This window comes from Micropterus salmoides, unplaced genomic scaffold (genome assembly GCF_014851395.1).
Source record: "Micropterus salmoides isolate LMB-PRFRI ecotype aquatic unplaced genomic scaffold, ASM1485139v1 Ms_hic_scaffold_20, whole genome shotgun sequence".
Lineage (NCBI taxonomy): Eukaryota > Metazoa > Chordata > Actinopteri > Centrarchiformes > Centrarchidae > Micropterus > Micropterus salmoides.
In genome coordinates this window covers 18,905,822-18,926,732 of record NW_024041151.1, presented here as the reverse complement: position 1 = coordinate 18,926,732, position 20,911 = coordinate 18,905,822, and the positions used below count along the sequence as shown (strand labels likewise).

The window sequence follows — 20,911 nt, the reverse complement described above, 5'->3', positions numbered from 1 at the left end:
TTGCTGCCCTCTAAATCCACTTTGAATCAAATACCCAACAAACCAGGTGTAAGGTTTAGTGTGCCGGATACCTTTTGTCAGGAAATGTTCAAGAAAATGTATAATGCATGCTCACCAAAGCAAAAAAAAAAAGACAGAGATGGAGCGCACAATAAAGTTTAGTCAGTCTAAGCAGATTGTTGTTGATAATGTCCATGGTTGAATTTAGATCAATTAGGGGCTGGCAGATGTGCAGAATCATGGTTGACCCCAGGGCTTAAAGGATACAATCCAATTTTCCTCAACAAATGTAATACCATTAGGCTGGATAAAAACAGACAACTCACAAGGGAGGAGTCTCTTAAAAACCAGGGAGAGGGATGAGACAGAGCAGTTGCCCATTGGAAAGAGACAATACCCACAAGGTCTTGGAAACAGAGAAACCTAAAGACAGGAAAGTTGGTGATACTCAAAAGCAGGTCAAACTTTTCAGAAAACAAGGGCCTGAGAGGATAGAAAACATGGGAAGAAAGGAATAAACAACCTCACCTGACTGCTGCGAGGGAGAAATTGAGTCTACTGTGGCCACAAAAGAGAACAGAGCTGACCAGACAAACAAAACCAGTGAGTGTTTGAGTTTGGAGAGTTAAAGCTTATACAGAACTGCAGCACTGTTACAACTGCCCTGGACAAGAAACCTACTCAAAACTTTCTGCATTGAACTCCAAATCAACTCTGGCTAAAGAGACTGAGGAAGAACGAAAGACACAACAGAGGTGAAAAGTATAAAAAACAAATCTGGAGATAATTTGTCTGCCACTACATTGACGCTGATTGATAACCATCATTGGGGCTATGAGGATCTTCAGTAAGAACCTTCGCCTTCAGGACGTCACCATCATGTACTTAACTGCCCTGGCAGCTCTAATGGTCATTTTGGTGGCTTCATACCAGGCGCCCACCAATGCTATCGAAGTTTCCAGCCTGAAATCAAAGCCTTCCAGCCCTCTGCCACCTCTCCCCATGCCCTTCCGGGTGCCCCTTGACCCACGCGGGGAGCTCCAGCTGGCCTGGAACATCAGCTACAGCGACCAGGAAGTTTACATGGAGCTCAGGGTCATGGAGCTCAGACACGGGGTGGTCCTGGGGATGTCTGACCGCGGAGAGCTGACAAATGCTGACCTGGTGGTGCTGTGGGACTCTGGAGCCAATAGCTACTTTGGGGTAAGTAGCCCTGGAATATGTGTTATATGTATAATATTTCAGATTATTGAATTTAAAAGAATTTGGGGAGTAAAATTTATAAAAAGTCAGACTAAAACAACACTTGCCTCTCAGAAGATGAGGATATCAAGCAGATTTCCAAACAGGTGTGAAATCAAATCATTTAACTGTTTTTCTCACTCTCTCTTCCATTTTTTTCTCTATGTTCACTTGTGAAACTCATAAATGCTCTGGGATTCCTTGTGGAGCAGAGGTTTCCCTAGTGTTCCTCATCTGTCTGTGATCTCTGGGGCGCGAGATTGGTGTTTTTCCACGAGGAGCCGGCGTATGGCTTGCTTCCTAATCGCATAGTCACAAAGGATGTTATCGGCCCCTGCTAATTGGAAATCACTCAAACTGCACTAGTAGCTGAAGTTCATCGGGGGAATAATTACCAGATATTAGCATATTAAAATTGAATCCTATATGCCGATTAAGATGCCATAAAATGCCTTGTTTTCGTTTTGCAACACACAAGCCTTTTTAACAAATTCATCTAAGATTTATTTCCCTCACATCTCCTGATAAAGGTTTGTGAAAAATGCATTTTAAAATGCATCTTGCTACAAAATTCCCATTTACCTAACTTTTCATTTTGTCCATAGGATTATTATGTGGCAATATTAAAGAGAAACAGTAAGCAAGGTGAATAGTAACTGCAGTAAAAAATGATCCAGTATCACTTCTGATTCTTTTTCCTTCTACTTTATCTGTGTCAGATTATTAACATAAGAACTGAGACTATATCTACCAGCATCCGATTGGTTGGTTAATGGTTGACAAATGCTGGGACCAAGTGGCAGCCTCCAGGGTGTTAATGTACAAAATAAATCTAATTTTACATTAACTAAAAATGTTTATATGTTAAAAAGGCAACATTAAGATGTCCCAGTGTCGGGGTCTACTGTTTAGCAGATTTCTTCTGTTAAAAACCTTTACACTTTTTTTGACCAATTATTACCACTTTTTTAACTGTTCAGCCACAGTATTAAAATCTAAACATGTGATTTGATGTTATTAAATGTAATTTAAATAAAAATTTACATTTAAATAAATGTAGCTAGTTAAGTATTTTATGAGCAAAAACTCTTTATTGTAGGAGCATGAGGGAGAACTGGAAACCACGCAGGCATTCCTTTCCCTGCATTCATTTTTTACCTAATTTCTAAACTCAGCCTGGTTTACCTTTAAGTTACCCAAATCCCAGAGTATCAAATCCCTGCAGTTTAAAATCAAATCATCATTGCTTCCACCCTGTCTCTCTTTCCTCAGGAGTGCAAAATTACCAGCACAAGTCAGGTCAATGCTGAGTTAGTCAATCCTTCTCTCTCTCTCTCTCTCTCTCTCTCTCTCTCTCTCTCTCTCTCTCTCTCTCTCACACACACACACACACACACACACACACGTTGCTTCTTACAAAGCCAGGCACATTTTAGATCCAGTTCAGGGACTCCTAAAATCCCTTTTTAAATCTATGTATTCAAATCAGCCCATGGAGACTTGGATTTTAAGATTTTGTACCAACATACCAGGGATATGAAGACACAAAACAGTTTTTTTCCTGCTCTCTCTCTTGTCTTTGTTTAGGTGTGACTTGAAGCTCAGAAAGGAAACCGTGTCCAGGGAAACAATAACAAAAAAAAACCCTGTGGATTTTGCATCCAATCTTTTTTACCAGACTCCACATACGTTCTGTTACAGATACAGATCACATGTTAATACCAGGAGCAAACATGGGAAATCATCTTTTTAAGGCCAGTATAAAATAGACCAATGATCGGAGTGACCAAAAACTGTTTCAGAGTACATATGCGCATGTGATTATTGTTATAAGATAGACTTGAAAAAATGTGAAGCTATCCTAACCCAACCATTTTTTCTTAATGATCCAAAATTAGATTTAGGCAAGTCCATACGATACCCCTTACTACACCAACAGCTGACCAGACTGCAAAAAAGCCAGAACAAAATTATGTATAGATAACCATAACAATTTCAAGACATAGAATTTGAGTTTTTTCTAATTAAATCGTCAAGATATGACTCTGTCTTTTAGCTATTTGCACAGTTTGTATCTAGTGTATTTTGTACACAGACATGTAACACATGTAAGACATACTGGATACTGCCCACATTTTATTTTAGATTTATATACTGTTTGTATTTTAAAAAACACTGGCCACAGAATCTTTGCAGTTTGTGTAGAACACTTATATAAGAGGGACAGAGAGGCAGACATAAATAAAGAGAGCGATCTTAGGTGCTATTCTGGACAGATATGAATGTGAGAAACATAACAGAAGCGGGTAGACAGAGCTGTTGCAAAGCCTCCTGGCAGAGCGGTGGAATCTTGTACACCGCATTGGGAAGGTTTCACAATACAAACCTTTCACAGTTTACTGATTTCTTTCTATTGACTGTATCATAAATCCACTGTTAACATTATCGACTACAAAGGTGTAGGTTGGTATTGCTCATTTTAAAATTAAGAAACAATAGCAATGTTATTTTCCCTCTGACAACAATTAAGTGACATTTCCGCACAAAGCTTTCTTTTTTGTCTCAGTTAACTTTCCCCTTCAAACATTTTGTCTGCAAAATTCAACAACTGCTTTTTCTACAGTATAATTTGAAAAAAAATTGTAGCTGCACTTCATGTTTAGTATACTCTCAAAACATGGTTTGCATGGACACATCTTCCCTGAAATGGATTCAGTAATGGTTGAATAATAAGTTTCACTTAACAAAACCACACCCCTCCATAAATCTTTTTAAATGGAAATGAGCTGTTTCCCTCAATTGTTACTCAAATCCGCAGTTAAGAAATGGTTAGTCTAACCTTGCCCCACCAAATCATGACTTTATGTGATGAATAAAACATAACAAGCGCTCTTCACTGTTTTCTTGTGTCTATTTGGTGTTTGTTATATTCATAGGTTTGCTGTGTGTGTCTTCTCCTTCAGGATGCGTGGAGCGACAGCGCAGGTCACGTTTCACTGGACAGCCAGCAAGACTACGAGTTGATCGAAGCCAAACAGAAACCTGATGGATTCCACCTGCTCTTCAAAAGACCATTCAGCACCTGTGATCCCAGAGACTACCTCATAGAGGTGTGTAAAGTATTTCTTTCACTGTGTCTGTATGCATGCCAGGGGAGCAGAATGTGGGTCTGTTCATTTCAGAGTGGGATTGTGAATTTAAATTGCTTTTTGACAGCAATGTGGGCACTCTTGACTTCTGGGTACCCTCAAAGAGAATCTTCCATTCGCAGACACATCTGCCAGGAATTAATTGCAATAAGTTATTCTAAATAATAAAGGAGGGTTCACACATAGCTGTGACTTGCTCTGCTTTCCTCATGCCCTCCCATTGTGTTGCCGTTTATCCTTCTGCTTTCTTATTCATTTGTCACCTGTTAAACACGTCGAACTATACCTACCTGTATAAAAGTGCTAAATAAATCATTGTCTACATTTACTTTACCCCTTCCGAGTGCATGTGGGGCCAAAAGGGCGAGAACATCTGCTGCTTTATGGGTCACACAGTCTCCAGCAAAAATAAAGTCTGTCAGTCCTGAACTGACTGAACTTCACAGCTAACAGGTGGCAAGGACGCGAAGAACATGGAAAGAAGGCGGGAAAGATGGTGTCTGAGTGCACTCATGTGTGTAACCTTAAGAACGATGCCGAGTATTTGCTCTGTGCCCGTATGTGTGTGGGAGGGTGTGTGTGATGGTTTCAGGTGTGGACATAAAATACTCAGAAAGTTGGAAGGATCAAGACAATTTACTCTGAAGCATTCATTATAATGATTATGGTTGCCATGGTACCACATCAGACCTCTAAGTTGCAGACACAAAACCAATGCTCATTACTATGACAACATAGTGGCAAGTTCTCTGTCTTTGCCTTAGTAGGCATTTCAGCCAAATAATAATCATGAGAGACTTTTTGAAATACACATCTCTGCTGCTCATGTTCTGCTTTGTAGCCATCAAACATGCTTTGTTTTTTCTTTATTAATTGGTCAGGAGGGAACTGTGCACATCATCTATGGATTCTTGGATCAACCACTTGCTTCACTTGAGCAGCTGAACCTGTCCCAGATAAACACAGGAGTACAGAGAGTCCTGATGCTGCGCCCCGATATGCCGTCACCCACCCTGCCTCCAGATGTGCAGACGCTGGATGTCATTGCGCCAAATGTCATCATACCAAACCAGGAGACCACGTACTGGTGCTTCATACAGAAGCTGCCAGAAAACATGCCCAAGAATCACATTGTTATGGTATGAATGCCTCTAAAAGTAGAAACACTTAACATGGAGTTTATGTACACACAGAGTGGGTGTTTTAGATGGAGATGGTGCACAAGGAGCTATTATTGCTCCTTGTTTACCAGCTGGGTCTAACAGCCAAGTTGTCATAGATAGAAAGAAGAAACACAAATCTAAGAAAACGTATGAACACAACAAACACATCACTTCCTTATTTATTGATCTATAAATAGATATGAATAAATGTGAGCAGATCCAGTACAAAAACCCACACAGTAGATTAAGCTATTGAAGCTACTGCACTGTATGTTACATATAATTAATTTTTAATTGATGTTTTTATTGACATACATGTCTAAGGGAGCCATATTGCCAGACCTTTTAGCAGTAAAAACACATAAGACAACATGACTGTCTCTCCTTTCCACATCTTTCTTTTTCCACCTCTCTCTTTTTCTGTCAGTATGAGTCAGTGATAACTCTAGGTAACGAGGCCATCGTGCATCACATAGAAGTGTTTGAATGTTCACCGGACATTCGCGATGTTCCAGAGTACAGCGGCTCCTGTGATGACAAGATGAAACCGGGCAAGCTCAACTTCTGCCGCCATGTGCTAGCCGCATGGGCTATGGGTGCTGAGGTATGATGGGAAACAAGACACCCACACACATCGTCTTACTTCTATCCCGATGAGCACCTTCTACTGTTTGTATTCACCCCCTGTTCCCTAAACCAACACTGAGCTGGAAGCATATCCTCAACACTTACCTGAACATACAAAAACGTTCAAGTCCTGACCCTAAAACTGACCCTTGAAGCTGTAACAATAACAATGCCATCATTTTGCAAAAGATTTAAGATTGAAACTGACAATCAAACATAACATCCAGATCTTCTATAACTAACAATAGAGGAGCACCCTCACAAACACCATCAGATAAAGCAGAATAAACACATGCATTGACAAGTTCTAAATACACATAACAGGTGTCTAATTGAAAAAGAGTTGGAACTCCTACGCGAGTGATATCCAAGCCTAAAACTAAGAAAATCCTGAACATACGATCCCACATGCAGCACAAGTCTATTAACAGCTCAGAGACAGTCTGTACGTGGGAAGCACACTCACATGCAAATACTTTCATTGAAAACCACATGCTAATGTACATTGGTAGCTTTGAAAAGGCAGAAAAGGTTTCATCTTGGCTGAAATTCTCATTCAACCATCTAATCTGCTAACTAGCGCATAAATATTGCAAAAATATAAAGGACAAAGAAATACAAATGTTTCTTTGTTCTTTAGGCTCTTAAATATATATTATATTTAAAGTTCAACTACTTCAAATTATATTAATAGTAGTAACAAAAAATTACGACAAGTACTTTGAAATGGGTTGTTTGAAGTGCCGAAACTCCTCAGTTTCCCTCGGTTCTACATGTTTTAACCTCTTTTTGCTTACTGTTTAACATTTTCCCACCCACCAACTCCATTCTAATCAATGCCATTTCTAGCGAGTATTAGACTTAGATCATCAGGTGGTCAGTAGCGCAACTCTAAATGAATACTAATGTTAGTCCATGTGTACTATAGGCAACTGTTTGCTAACCTTATCATAATTATTCTACATACTTTTAGGTAAATAAAATAAAATAGAATAGAATGATTCAGTATGTTGTCACATTTTATTATCATGCAGTGAGATCCACCTCTTAGTTAACTGAAAAAAATCAAGTATGAAAAATCTAATAAGAATTAAAATATTTTAGAGGCTTTTTCTTGGAGTCTGGTTGAAATTCTCTGAGGGGCACTTATGAGTATTTGTAAAATCCTGACTACAGCCCCGACAGTCAGCTAGCACACTAGTCAGCCAGTAGTAAAAAAAAAACACACAACAAAAACAAAACAATTGTTCATTCCATTAGTTGATTTTTGTTTAGCAAATGGAAACCCCAGCAACTACTGGAGTTGGAGTTTTCCAGATTTGAGATGGGGAACAAAATAATTTCACTTCTTTTTAATGCAGAGGTCCTGAAAGGAGAACCACACCTGTTTCCTCAGCCAGCTAGTCAGTTAGTAATCTATCAGGCGTTAAATCACCCCACTTATGTACTATGGCTACCAACCAGCCGGCTGACCAAGCAAGCAAGCAGCCTGCTAGTCACATAAAGCAAAGCGGACAGGGAACGGTGAGCCTGTCACCATATTTCTCAGCTCTGCTCCCCACTGTATCACGGCCAGCCTGGCCCCTCTCTGATTGGATTATCTGCCAGCCAAACGAAAACAAGCAGGATGCCTTCTCTGAGCTGTGAGCTGTGAAGACAAGATTAGGTGGGAAATATTCAGGCCTCTTTCATCACCTCTTAATAGTGTTGTTTCATTCTCCCCGGCATCGCATCAGAAGGGAAACGTGGCCGTGCAAACACACAAACAAGAGAGAAAGCGGAAAATGGAGTGGGGGAAGTTTGGTTGAGGAGAGAAACAATAATGTTTGACACAAAGGACAGCACCAGAGAAAAAGAAATGTGTGCGTGTGTGTAGGGAAGAAAGTAAGCCTCTAAGGATTTTACTTTTACGATATGATTAAATAAGACAATTCTTTCTTCCATTACAAACTGTATCAGCAGATGTAGCTTAAGGTGGACCTCCCTGAAATAGGTGAGGACACTGATGAATTGATTAAATCAAGATTCCTTGGTGATAGCGTGGAGATTTGATGCCCATGGCGCCAGCAGTGACTCAAAAATATATTCCTGCTACAATAAACAGAACAGTTCAGAATCCAAGAAGTGAAAGAGGAAGACTTAAGGCCCGGCTCAGAGACCATAGCTAATGTGGGGAAACACATGTGAGGGATTAACTTAAAGAAAGGAATTTTATTGAACAAAAGTAATTTAGACAAACAAATGTAACAAAAATGTTGATTCTAACAAATGCAGCTGGCAAAGACACGAGATTAACTACAACAATGCAAAATAAACACACCAACACAAGAACACACACACATTAGCCCCGGCAGAGGCCCTACCACATTATTAAAAATTCCATAACTATTTAATGTTTTATATTAATGCATCAATATTTAATGTAAGCTCACAATACAAAGCCACTTTAATCCTTGTTCACATTTCCTTTCACCTTGTGGCCTCACATTCCATCTCAGCAACTGGTAACTTGAAGCAATTTAAGAGAGACAGAGATATCAAATTTGAAGAAACACTTATCAGTATCTTAACAGTTACTTGCATTGGGATCTGGATAACACATCTGCATGACGTATGTCTAAAGAGTAGGACTGGAGAAAAAGAAAAAAGACCACCTTACAAGAAAATATACCTCACAAGTTCAACCAGCATCCCTGGGGGCCCGCCCATCCATATGAGAATACAACCTTTCTCGGTGTATAAATAATCAATAAACATTTTTTGAGCCAGATCATTGATTCCCAAAAGGCCTCAAAGACATTTAAAGGCTCCAAACAAGGAACATAGCTGATGCAAAGATTGAAATGATTTAAATTTACGTGCTGATGCTCAGTTTTCTGAATTATAATCTGTTTAAAAACAATATTCAGTATTAATAATCTAATATCTAATATATATTCTTACAGTCTGTTGCTGTTGATGTATGGTTGGGAGTTTGTGAGTAGGCATACCTTTATTTTTAGAGGTCATTATCAGAAAATGGTAGAGAACAACACTAGAGCTAGAGAAAGCTACCTGTTATCTCTGTAGGATGGGCAAGAAGATGTAATGACACAATTGCGATTCCTTAGATAAACCACTTTGACAGGAGAGCACATCTTAAGTAGGATTTTAAGACACCTTACGGTGGGTGAAATTAAACTTTCTCAGAAGTTTGACAAACACCTGTCACATGCATGTCCTTCAAAGCTTAATTGGCACACACTTGCACAGGAATATACATCTGTGTGACTTCTTTTTGTTATCTTCTAACAATGCCTGCTTTGTCCAGAATGAGCAACGATGCTAAGACAAAGGCGTGTGATTATAATTTTGTTTAACCTCCACAAGTGGCCATGTTTAGACAAAATCTTTCTGACTCTCACATGTAATACTTATAATTGCGAAGATATCAAACCTACAGTTTCTGTAAAAAAATAAAAACAGGAATAAAATGCAGCTGTATTGTGACTTTTAATACATTTTTATTCAACGGCTCTAAATCATCTGGACGATACGTGAAGAAGAGTCTTTGCTACAAATTTAAAGTAGCTGTGCATAATGAATAATGTCTGTGTGTTTGCTCGCAGGCTTTTTACTATCCTCCCGATGCAGGGCTGCCTATGGGTGGACCAGGTTCCTCTAGGTTCCTTCGTCTGGAGGTCCATTACCACAACCCTCTCCTTATATCTGGTACACACAGTGCACACGTAAACACATAACCCTAGCAAAATACTGTTACACGTGCCCTATGTCTTTTTCTTTCTCTTGAAACACACACACACCAGCACCAGGATTCTCCACATCTCCCAGATGAGCGCCGGCCTTATCTTCAACAGAGCGATTCATTTAAAATTTTCCAGATATACCTTTTGATCTCGCCTGCACGAGTCACTACAGACTTTGCCTTCCTTATCCTGATCTGACCTCACAATACGCATACATCCTACATAACCATCTTCTAATTCTCCACATATCTTTTTTGTTTTGTTTTGAAGTTGTCTGTTACGGCTCATCATCTCTCGTCTCCCTTCAATCTGTCTTGCAGTTCAAAAGAGATAGAGCAAACAACACCAATAATCGAGCCATAGCAACAGTGCTGTGCTCAGTGATCCTGATTGAACTGTTTAGTTTAAGTATGTATGGAGCACTTTATGCATTTTAGGGTTGACAACAGAGAAATAATATATGAGGGAACAGAGAGAAAAGGGGTGGCATGCAACAAAACCCCTAGCAGGAGTTAAACTGAAGAATTAAACCACATGATTTGAATTTCTAATCTCAGTAGTATCACCAGAACAGCTCATAACATCTTAGGAATATTGCCAGACCGGGGTGGGGTCTGGGTTTTTTTTTTCTCCAGCAAGCTTTGTCCTTGGTAGGCTTAACAGTCCAGATAAACGCCAGGTGAATCAAAATGCTGCAGCATGTTTGTTTACCAGGCAAAGATAGAGAGCACACATTACACCCATTAAATTCTTTTGTGACATTATAATTTCTCTGCTGATTTTCTATTGTATTGTTTTATTCACAATCTTATATTTGTTGCTCTAGAGGCAGTAACTAGTTACATGTTATATAGTTACTGTAATCTGTTACAGTTCCAGAAAATGCTCATGATTTCATTCATTACATCTGAAAATTTTCTGTAAAATGCTAGTCTATATGTTGAATAATATTAATTTTGTTTTTCATGCAATGTCTTCCTTTGATATTTCCAGCCACAGCCCTTTAGTTAAGTTTGCTATTGTGATGCTTTTGATTGGTTCTCATTTTTGAGTTTGTAGCCCGCCCGTCTGCTATTTAAATTGCCTCTCAAGCAGTCTTTTGAAAATGGTTAACGGTTGAAAACATTTAATAGAAATCAAAAAGCAATTAAATGTAAAAAGTTACATTACTTTGATAAAGTTATTGAATTGATTACATTTTAAATAGGGTAACTTGTTACCTATTACATTTCCAATACAAGTAACCTTCCCAACACTGTCTATAGGTGAACAGCACCTTGCAGTAAATATATTTCTCATACATTCATACATACTTCATAGCCTGGTTTAGTGCAAAATTATTCTGTATTTTAATATGATACTAGTAAAGTGACGGCATGATATATTATAACATTCCACGATAATTCTCACGCAGGCCGTCGTGACTCATCAGGGATAAGGTTGCATTACACCCTAGTCTGAGGCGGTACGATGCAGGGATCATGGAGCTGGGCCTTGTTTATACTCCTGTCATGGCTATCCCACCCAAACAACACACCTTCTACCTCAATGGATATTGCACCTCTAAGTGTACCCGGACTGTATGTATACACACAAATATATTAAAACATGTTTCTTCAAGTTTTGAATCTTAAAGCATAAAATCACTTTTTTGGAGCTTGACCCTAAAAGTCTGTTTCTCTGTCTGTCTGCCTGTTTTATCTAGGCTTTGCCTCCAGGAGGAATCTATATATTTGCGTCCCAGCTGCACACCCACTGGCGGGGCGTGGGGTCAGGACAGTTTTGGTGAGGGGAGGCAAAGAGCTGGAGGTGGTTCAGGAGGACCAGCACTTCAGCACCCACTACCAGGTGAGCAACAGCAGGATTTACCCAGAGGAACTCCTTTGTGCTTATATTGTATTAGATGGGATAAAAGTTAGTCTTACTTTACACGGAGCTGTGTGCGACTGGGACAAAGATTATCCTGAATCTGAAGTCTGAAGCTAGCTGTTTCTACTGACTGCTTCTACAACGTCCTTTAAAATAAAAACCTGCTATCTCATTACAATCAAGTCTTGGATTGTGTCTCTGATTTTGCAGTCAGTGACCCATATATTCATATTTATATATACATTTATAACAAGCTGAAAATTACAATCACATACTTCATGATCTGTTGTGTACTTGTTGAAGAGGAGTTTCTAATTATTTGTGTTTAAATGAAAATAATGTCCATGTGATCTTTTAAAAAATGGGTAAAGGGAGTGGCATTGTACAGCCCAACCTCACCACCTTAGTAAAGCCAGGCCAGACAGCGTCCGGACGATGTCTTGCATCGCTGACAGGACCCACCAGTGCTCCTTCCAGAGCTCCTTCCAGAGCTCCGCCTCTACCAACAACACGGCGCTGATCGCCTCCTCCTCCGCCAATCTAGCGGCTAACTCCACCACCATGACAGAAGAGGAAAAAGTTGTTCATGTTCATGAGTCAAGTTCAATGAGTTCAAGTTGGTTGAACCTGGCTGCAATCTTAAAACCGCGCTGCTGCCCCTTTACAGTGGTTATATTATGCTCATTTTCAGGTTCAAAATCTTAGTTAGGGGTTGTACCACAACAGGTGTACATGGTTTCATTTTCAAAAAACACCATATTTTTTGTCATACTGCACATTGCGGCAGCTCCTCTTTTCACCCTGTGTGTTGAACGCTCCGTTTGAACTACGGAGTGAAGCGTCTCTCTTCTACAAGATCTTTGTTGGGAGTTGCACATGCGCAGTACCTAGTTAAGGACTACTAGCCAATCAGAAGCAGAGTAGGACGGTCCCGAAAAGCTGGCAAACACGGCTTGGGTTCAGTCGTACATGTTGTCAGCAAGGGGTAAGCCAGAGATCGGACAGTGAAGCCGACCAAAACCTTCATGGTAGTGATGTGCGATACCACTTAATTCCTATCCGATCCAATACCAAGTAATACCCAGGCTGGTATTGCCGATACCGATACCAATACTTTTACATATTTATTTTTAGTTTAATGTGACCTCCCCCCTCCCGTTTCTGTATTATGAGAGAAATAAGGAGTAGGGGCTGTAGCCTACCAATTCAGAATAATAGCTGCATAATGACAAGACATCAAACTACTGTCATATTCTTTAATTATAGCCTAATAAAAATATCCTGCTCAGAACTGCTGCTTCATAACATCATCCTATTATTTTGACTTAATTCCAGATGTTTAGATGTTTAGACCATCCTGGTGACTGTAAGATACTTTAATAAAACACTTTTAATAAAACACTGTATGGAGGGATCCATGTAGGCCCAAAAATGACGTCAAAACCCTGTGAAACCCATCGCACATGAGAGATGTAACCGTATTGCTTAGATTATAAACTCTCGGAGAAAAAAGAAAACAACTATACGCTGCGTTGGTGTTGGCAGGTGAACCTTGTAGGTAGGCTGATTAAACAGTGACGATCCGAGTCAGACAAGCACACTGAGCCGTGAAACTTTTTTGGCGCAGCTATGCAGCTACCAAACTTGTTTCTGCCGTTGTTCTAAGTCATTAAACCACGGTTATGCTGCGCGATCATGTGCAGTAGACGCTGGTGCCAACAGGTAGCCCTCTAGTAGTATTTTACTGGTCCAAAACTGGCTTCACTGCTCTCCATTTAAATCAGCGGGGTGGCTTTGTCCATAATAAACTGTCTATGGTTGTCAGTGCCAAATCCGACCATACCGAACACACACAATACTTGCCTAACCGTAACTCTAACCTTAACTGCACAAAACAATCAGCCTTTCCCCAATTAACTGCCCCCTCCCAACCACCCCCACCACACACACACACACACACACACACACACACACATACACACAGAACAGAGAAGGACATCTGCTAGACTGCTTGATAAACATTTCCAGCTGCTGTTGATGTCAGACTCATCTGAGTGTACCTGTGTGACGGTGTTGTTTCCAACCCTGAAGCCTAATTAGGCACATGAAGACTTTATCAAACCATTCTCAGCAAAGCTAATAGATCTTTTCACACACACAGCTAATAAGTATGAAAGCTGCCTCCAAGACAAGCATAAAGAAAAGCAACCAGTGTTTAATCTCTCTGTGTTTGAAATAAATCCACCGTACAGATGGAGGGAAATGCATTGGGAAAATATATATCCAATGGTAAAATGGAATTCTATTGAGACTTTTGAGGAACTTAAAGAAACCACTGTTCTGTTCACTCCACTAAGATCATTGTCAGTGTTTGTGTTACATACTTATTTCTAGTCATTTCATGTTTTCATGTCCTGATAGAAGAATACCCGAATCCAAAAAATTAATGCTGGGTGGATTTTCACTTTAATTTACTCAATCTCTTTTGTCTTCTGTCTCATAGACGATTCGAGTTCTACGGAAAATGGCCAATGTTTTACCCGTAAGTATAAAGTCGATCACAATAACTGCATTTAAAATAACCAAAGGCATTTCCTTCGAGTTAAGTCTGTTATTATTCCTGGCAATTTTAATATCACTATATATCGTATACTGTATATATAATGTTTTATTGCTGTACGTTACTGTGTGAGTAGTGTCTTGTTGTTGTATTTAACCTGTGAAGCACCTTGGCCAACCTTGGTTTTTAAGTGTGCTATATAAATAAAATTGATATTGATAGATAGAGAAGAACAGAACTTTTACTGTTCTGCAAGCTCAGCCAACTACTTCAGGATTGTAGTGCTCCAGATGCCTGCCTGCCTGCCTGCCTGCCTGCACCCCCCCCACACACTGCATTTAAAGTACTGAATTAAAATACTGATGCAGCAAAAGGTGTGTAAAGTGTAAATATATACAGGCTGTAAGCGTTGTGATAGGAAGTTCTTGGGAGACGAACAAGACAAAACCGCAGCAGCTGAGCTCAAAGCAGAATTCTATTTAAGACAGCCAGTTGTTGGCTGTCTTAAATAACAAGGCTTCTGTCCATACCGGTAATAGTATATTATTTTCAGTGGTCTTATGTTAATCTTGAGATATGTTGAAGTGCTGGTGTGTTTGTGCTTGATCCTGCAGGGCGACGTCCTCATAACAAAGTGTACTTATAACACAGAAGACAGGAGCAAGCCTACAGTGGTGAGCAGCACACTATAAATATACAGGACTATTTTTATATTGTAAAAGTTCACCTTCAGCACTGTCAACAACCACTGAATAACCTTGAGCACTTCTGTCTCTAATCTCTCCCCTGCCATCTCACTCCTTCAAACTCACCATATTCCCTTCATCCTCGTAATCCTTCCATCTCTACCCCTTAATACCTACACCTGCTTTGTTATATATATATATATATATATATATATATATATATGCTTCCCCATCCTCATCTGTTTGTCTCCTCAGGGAGGTTTTGGCATCATGGAGGAAATGTGTGTTAACTACATTCACTACTACCCTCGAACTAAGCTGGAGCTGTGCAAGAGCCATGTGACCCAGGATACCTGCAGAAATACTTCAACTTCATTAACAGGTAGCACACGCACAAATCATTTCTCCCCCAAAAATCATTTGCTTGTTTCCCTTGTCCTTCACTCTCTATTTTTCATTTTGCATCTTCCCCCCCATCTCCTGTGTGACTAAGCAATTTTGGTTTCAGCATTCATCCCTTCCCCCACCATCCTCGCTCCCGGGAAACCAGAGTGATTACTTCTTTTAATCTCGAAAACCAGATGCTTGTCCTTTAAAGTGAAACTGTGTTCTCCTAATGCCAATTCTGACTGCTTCTTTTTTCCAATTTCTTCCTCCTTTCTCAATCTCACTCTACCTCCCTTTTTATCGACTTTCCTTCAACCCCTCTCTCTTTCTCTCCTCCCTCCAGGTTCCACGGAAATGACCACTGTGTGTGGAGAGGTTAGTGTGACGGAGCAGTATTCTCAGCTACAGTGGGACGCATTCACTGGAGAAGTGCTGGACTCCCTTTATAATACAGCACCCATCTCCATGCACTGCAATCAGTCGACTGCACGCCTCTTTCCTGTAAGTCCCCAATCGCACACACCATGCTACAATCCACTGCCACCAAGCCCCCAGTTCAAAACGCAGACATTTGTTAGATGAACAGACAGCTTGTTAACTTGTAATATAAACAAACACACACACAATGTTTGGATCAGCAGCAATAAATCAATTAAAGCTCAAAACTGTGTAGAGGTTGTTTGTCAGAAAAAGCTTTCCCCTTGATGTGTGACTTCAGTTGTGCATGTGCAAACCAGGACGAATACAAGGCAAAGGCTTGTGAAGTTAAATAAAGACAATTTAAAGCTGAAATCACCAAGTGAAAGCCACAGCCTCAGACTCTCCTACTGCCCAAGTGACCAGCATTTTACCCTCTCAACCTCACCCAACTGCAACATCTGACATACACAACATACAGCGCAGTCATTTTAGATTTCTTAGTTATTGCTGACATTTAAATTTAGCTGTGGACACACACAGGTACACCAGTTTTACCTTCCTGCCATCACTTGACAGAGTCCCGTCTTCCACTGCTTGGAGGGCCTAATGATGAACACCTGTTTTGAGAATGAGGAAATGATCAGCAGCGACATTACAAGCAGAAATAAATTGACAGACTGGCAACTGGCAAAACACTAAACTGGAAGGATGAATTTCACACAAAAACACTGCTACTGTAACGTTTGAGAACTGGACCTTGAGAAAAGGGAATAAAGCTGCCTTTTTACAGTCTTAAAGCTGTCCATAAAAAAATACACAAAAATTGCCCTCTCAAGTGTAGTTTTTGAAGACGTACCGTGTTTGATACATTGTGTAATGTCAACTATGTGCAGTTACCTAATAAAAACTGCTGTCTAAATATCAAGGACACTACCTTTGTTTTTTTTGTTTTTTACCAAACAACCCATCTCCAACATCATATATCTGTTTTTCCAGGGAGAGTGGGACAAACAGCCTATACCAGTGGTTAACTCCATCCTTGAAAAACCTCGCTACCCCTGTGAGGGAGGAGCACTTCCCACCAGCCGACCCTTCACCCCCCAGTCTGAGTGAGGGGGCATCAGGGCACACTTCAGCCCAAAGAGACTACTCCTACTCCTACTAACTACTCCTTCAACATTTATTTTGTTGCATTTTGTTCCCCATGATTGTGATAATACTAACAAGCACCATTATGACATGAAACATTATTATGCTATATGGGGAATCATTTCATTCTGTAGTAAACTGTTTCATAATCACCGGCTTGAGTGGTAATAACAGTCCATCACTTTTTATAGTATTACACTTGTAATTTTCACCCTGTTTTGCGACATGCCCGTGGGTTCTTGCATTATTTGTATGTGTTAAATAATAAATGTCACAAAAACGTTGGCAGTTAAAAGGGAATTTATTAATACACAAATTGTTTTGGACAGAATAAATGAATCATATCTTTCCATTGGTCATTTCTGCTCTTTAAACTGGTCAAAAAATTATCTTAAGACAATAATAACAACAAGGATAACAATTTTAAGAACTGTATTTAATAGCTCAGCATTGAAAAGTTACACTTTTAGCATTTAAGAATTAACTTTACCTGCTTTTATCATAGAGGCATTTGCAATATTCACATCACTATCGGAAGGAAGAGGAATTGTATAAACTGAATTAGAAAATACCTGTGGACATATTGTGGTAGGGTACCAGTAGTGACAGTGTTTTATCTGTCCGTTTCACATTTCCCATATAATCTTGCTATTAACCTAAGCTTCTACTGTGAACAACCATTTCAATGATTAATGGCCTCCGGGCAAATCAATGAATCACTCCACATTAGTAAACATTTTGTGCTGAACGTGCAGCAAAACTGAGGGGTAATAGTAGCTGTACATACAAATGCCTTCTTCTGCTTTGACACACTTTTTTGGCTGCTGTTCACAAAGCGCATGTGATGAACTTTGGTTTTGTTTGGCCTAAACTGTGCTTGTGTGGAAAATATAATGAATAATAGGTGTTTTATCTTTGTTACTACATTTCACATCCACATACCTGCACCTGCATTAAAAGACATGAATCAGTTATTAAGGTGCTTAACTAGTGATTTCTCTTCTTGTTTTTTTAATCACAGTTTTCCCTGTTAAAACTGAAAGCATAGTAAGACATTTCCATTCCAGCAACCATGAATTGTCGACAAAAAAAGTTTTTATACACACACACACACACACACACACACACACACACACACACACTTGATTCAGGGTCATTTACATATTAATCACACAAGTCCTACACTAAAGTCCAGTTATTCTCACTGTACTAACTTCATGTTTTGAATTTTAAGTACTAATTAGTAATTAAAGGGACTAAGACGGTTTTAAATATGCTGCTGATGCTTCACAGAAAAAGTACTCAAGAAGCGAGTATGCCCCATGAACTGCTGGGAGGGCTTGAACGTGAAGCAGATGCACAATGTGTTGAGTTTGATTTAACAGCAAAACAAGACAAAATGAGAACTCCTAAGGATGCCTGAATTGATAGATAGCCATATTAAATCATAATGTATTTATTACAAAAAAACAGAGAACTGAGTTTGCCGATAGCAGCAACAGAAGTTTATCACCGCAGAGCAAAGCAACCAGGGGACAGATCAGAAAACAAAGCATTGCTGTAACAGCTGCTTTCTGATAACTCTTGTCTTTTTCTGTCATTTTTCTCCAGCAGTGTTATGTCCCCAGCTGGTGCACTGTGCCTCAGGGTGTTTTTTCTCCCTTTCCCTGCAACTCTGATAAACACTCAGGATGTCTGCCTAAGATTTAGATACCATACAAGCGAGTAAAACTCTGTTTTTAGACATTATCATCATCAGTACAAACATCAGTCACTGTAATCTGAGTCAAACTGCCTGAAGGGCTAGTAGTTTGATAATACTTCCATTCCCTGATACAGTACTCCATGGCCAAAAAATCATACATGCAACCTTGCCACTTGAAATGTCCAGTGACATTAAGTAGTTACAGATTAAGGCACTATTCTGAATTAGCCTGTATGAATGTTGATGGACACAAAGATTGTTCGGTTTAGTTCCTATTTCTAAAATTAAAAATGGATCATGTGCTGCTATTTGAGTCCTTAAGATAAATCCATGATCAAAAATTAATTTTTACATTCAGTTGACCCAGTTGTACGGGTAAAAAAAAAAAATTTGATTAGTGGAGATAACACAACTCTTGAATTTGTCTTCATATTGAACGCTGTTGCTCAAACCCAGAGCAGGTATAAAAACAACATTCAATCAACATTTGACATTTATTAAACACTAAAACAGCTGCACCTGCATGTAAAAAAAAAAAACTGTTGCACCTCTCTCAGCCTCATTCTCCAACCAAGAGTGTTATTGCTCAGGTTTTTTACATTTGCAGTACTTCTCAAGCATAGATGCCCTTGACACGTTTATTCTCAGGGTCAAACGGAGATTTGAGGTGGGCCTTGGCCTTGTACGTCACTCCCATCCTCTCCAGGGTAAACTTGCCGCTCTGTATGAAATCAGCACTCACCTGGTAAAGACAGGAAGAGAGAGCGAGAGAGATGGGGTGAAAATGAGAGGCAAGGAAACAAAAAAAAAAGACAGAGGGAGATGAGCAAGGAAAGGAGAGAGTGGTGGAAATTTAAATTTTGGTAGATGAGGAGGACCATGGAGATTAAAAGTGAGAGTGAAAATGAGGTGGCCAATTAATCCAAACTCTTTGCAAAAACTCAACTGGCACAGCACTCCAGAACGGACAATTTCACGGCGTTCATATCTGACAGAAGAGAACGGCGCAAGAGTTATAAAACGCTGAAAGCAATTCATTCACTCATGAGTCAATGTCAGCTCCCTCGTAACCAAGAGAGCTAATTTTGACTCCCTTTCCCCCTTGCAGTTCTCCCACTGATCTGTCAATCTGTCTCTCACACACACACACACACACACACACCTCTCATCGCCACTTAGATGGAGCAGTATTGTGGTCAAAGGCTCTATTTAACTGATAACCTTATTCAAGAACAAAGCCGCTTTCGCTCCAGCTTAAAACGTCAGCAGCCATTTGACATTGGTTGATGCCCTTACCTGAGTTTGAATGGGCAAGTATTACACACACTCCAATGAACTGAGACCGAAGGCCAGGTACATCGACCAGCCAACGGATCCATAATGTACCTGTATTTGGCCATATTCAGTGCTCCCTTACAATCCTCTAAGTCCCCGAACCAACCCTGCAGCCTGTTGCCAATATCACTGTATTCTATGAAGATACATACAGTACATGATCCCAGGTTTCTGAGGGGAAATTAAGTTCATTCTATAACTAAATACAAACTTTTTTTGTCATTTGTTCCTATTACAACACAAAATGAAATATAAGTGTGCTTATTAATTTCAATTAAAAGAAATCAGTTACAATTCATTAACAGCACCTACTGCAGACATTTATCGCAAAGGTGCCTTCCTGCAAGTAGGCGCTTCATGATTTCCAAAGCACAATTCAACTTGTTAAGGGTTATGCAGTACAGACTTAGCATTGACATATTCTCGTGTAGGTCTTCTTAGGAAAGAAGACACTTAAAACACACACACACACACACACACACACACCCCCCTGCAGAAGCCAGTGGTGTGATTGTAGGGGAAGTGATGTGTAATGCTAAGTGACAGGAGATTAGATACCAAAGACTTGTGTGTGCACATGAATGCACGTGTGTGTGTGTCTCTGTCTTTGTGCACTTGTCCACACAGTGAATTTCCAAACTAAAGTGCTCGACAAAGCTAACGGTCAATCCGCTTTGTTTCCCTGGTTACAACTCGGGGATGGATATTAAACAAATGAGCACACAGAAACACAAAGGCAGACATGTTATCACACACACACATGCACGCACAGCATGTGAGTCTACTGAGCACACACTCATATATCTAAATATATCTAAATACTCTGACAAATCACAGAAGGATTGTTCTATTTTTCAGAATCTAAAACACAGT

At 39.8% G+C, this 20,911-nt stretch overlaps 2 protein-coding genes across 6 annotated transcripts in view; one reads left to right on the top strand and one right to left on the bottom strand.

Annotated features, from left to right (window-relative positions):
- The first annotated feature begins 143 nt into the window (after window positions 1–143).
- On the top strand, window positions 144–17,061 carry dbh (dopamine beta-hydroxylase (dopamine beta-monooxygenase)). Its single transcript, XM_038734184.1, is given in 16 exon segments — window positions 144–1,203; window positions 4,206–4,352; window positions 5,273–5,530; window positions 5,982–6,158; window positions 9,790–9,892; window positions 11,342–11,374; window positions 11,377–11,507; window positions 11,633–11,681; window positions 11,684–11,775; window positions 14,300–14,338; window positions 14,971–15,030; window positions 15,298–15,379; window positions 15,382–15,424; window positions 15,773–15,793; window positions 15,795–15,930; window positions 16,846–17,061. Coding segments are annotated over 16 exon segments (1,857 nt in total). The 5' UTR covers window positions 144–834; the 3' UTR covers window positions 16,963–17,061.
- Window positions 17,062–18,108: 1,047 nt separating this feature from the next.
- sardh (sarcosine dehydrogenase) overlaps window positions 18,109–20,911 on the bottom strand; it is a 46,879-nt gene continuing 44,076 nt past the window's right edge. For all 5 annotated transcript variants that reach the window (XM_038734179.1, XM_038734180.1, XM_038734178.1 and 2 more), the window contains exon 22: window positions 18,109–19,445. In XM_038734179.1, coding sequence (XP_038590107.1) covers window positions 19,317–19,445 — 129 coding nt within the window. In that variant the 3' untranslated portion in view covers window positions 18,109–19,316. The remainder of the gene's footprint in view (window positions 19,446–20,911) is intronic.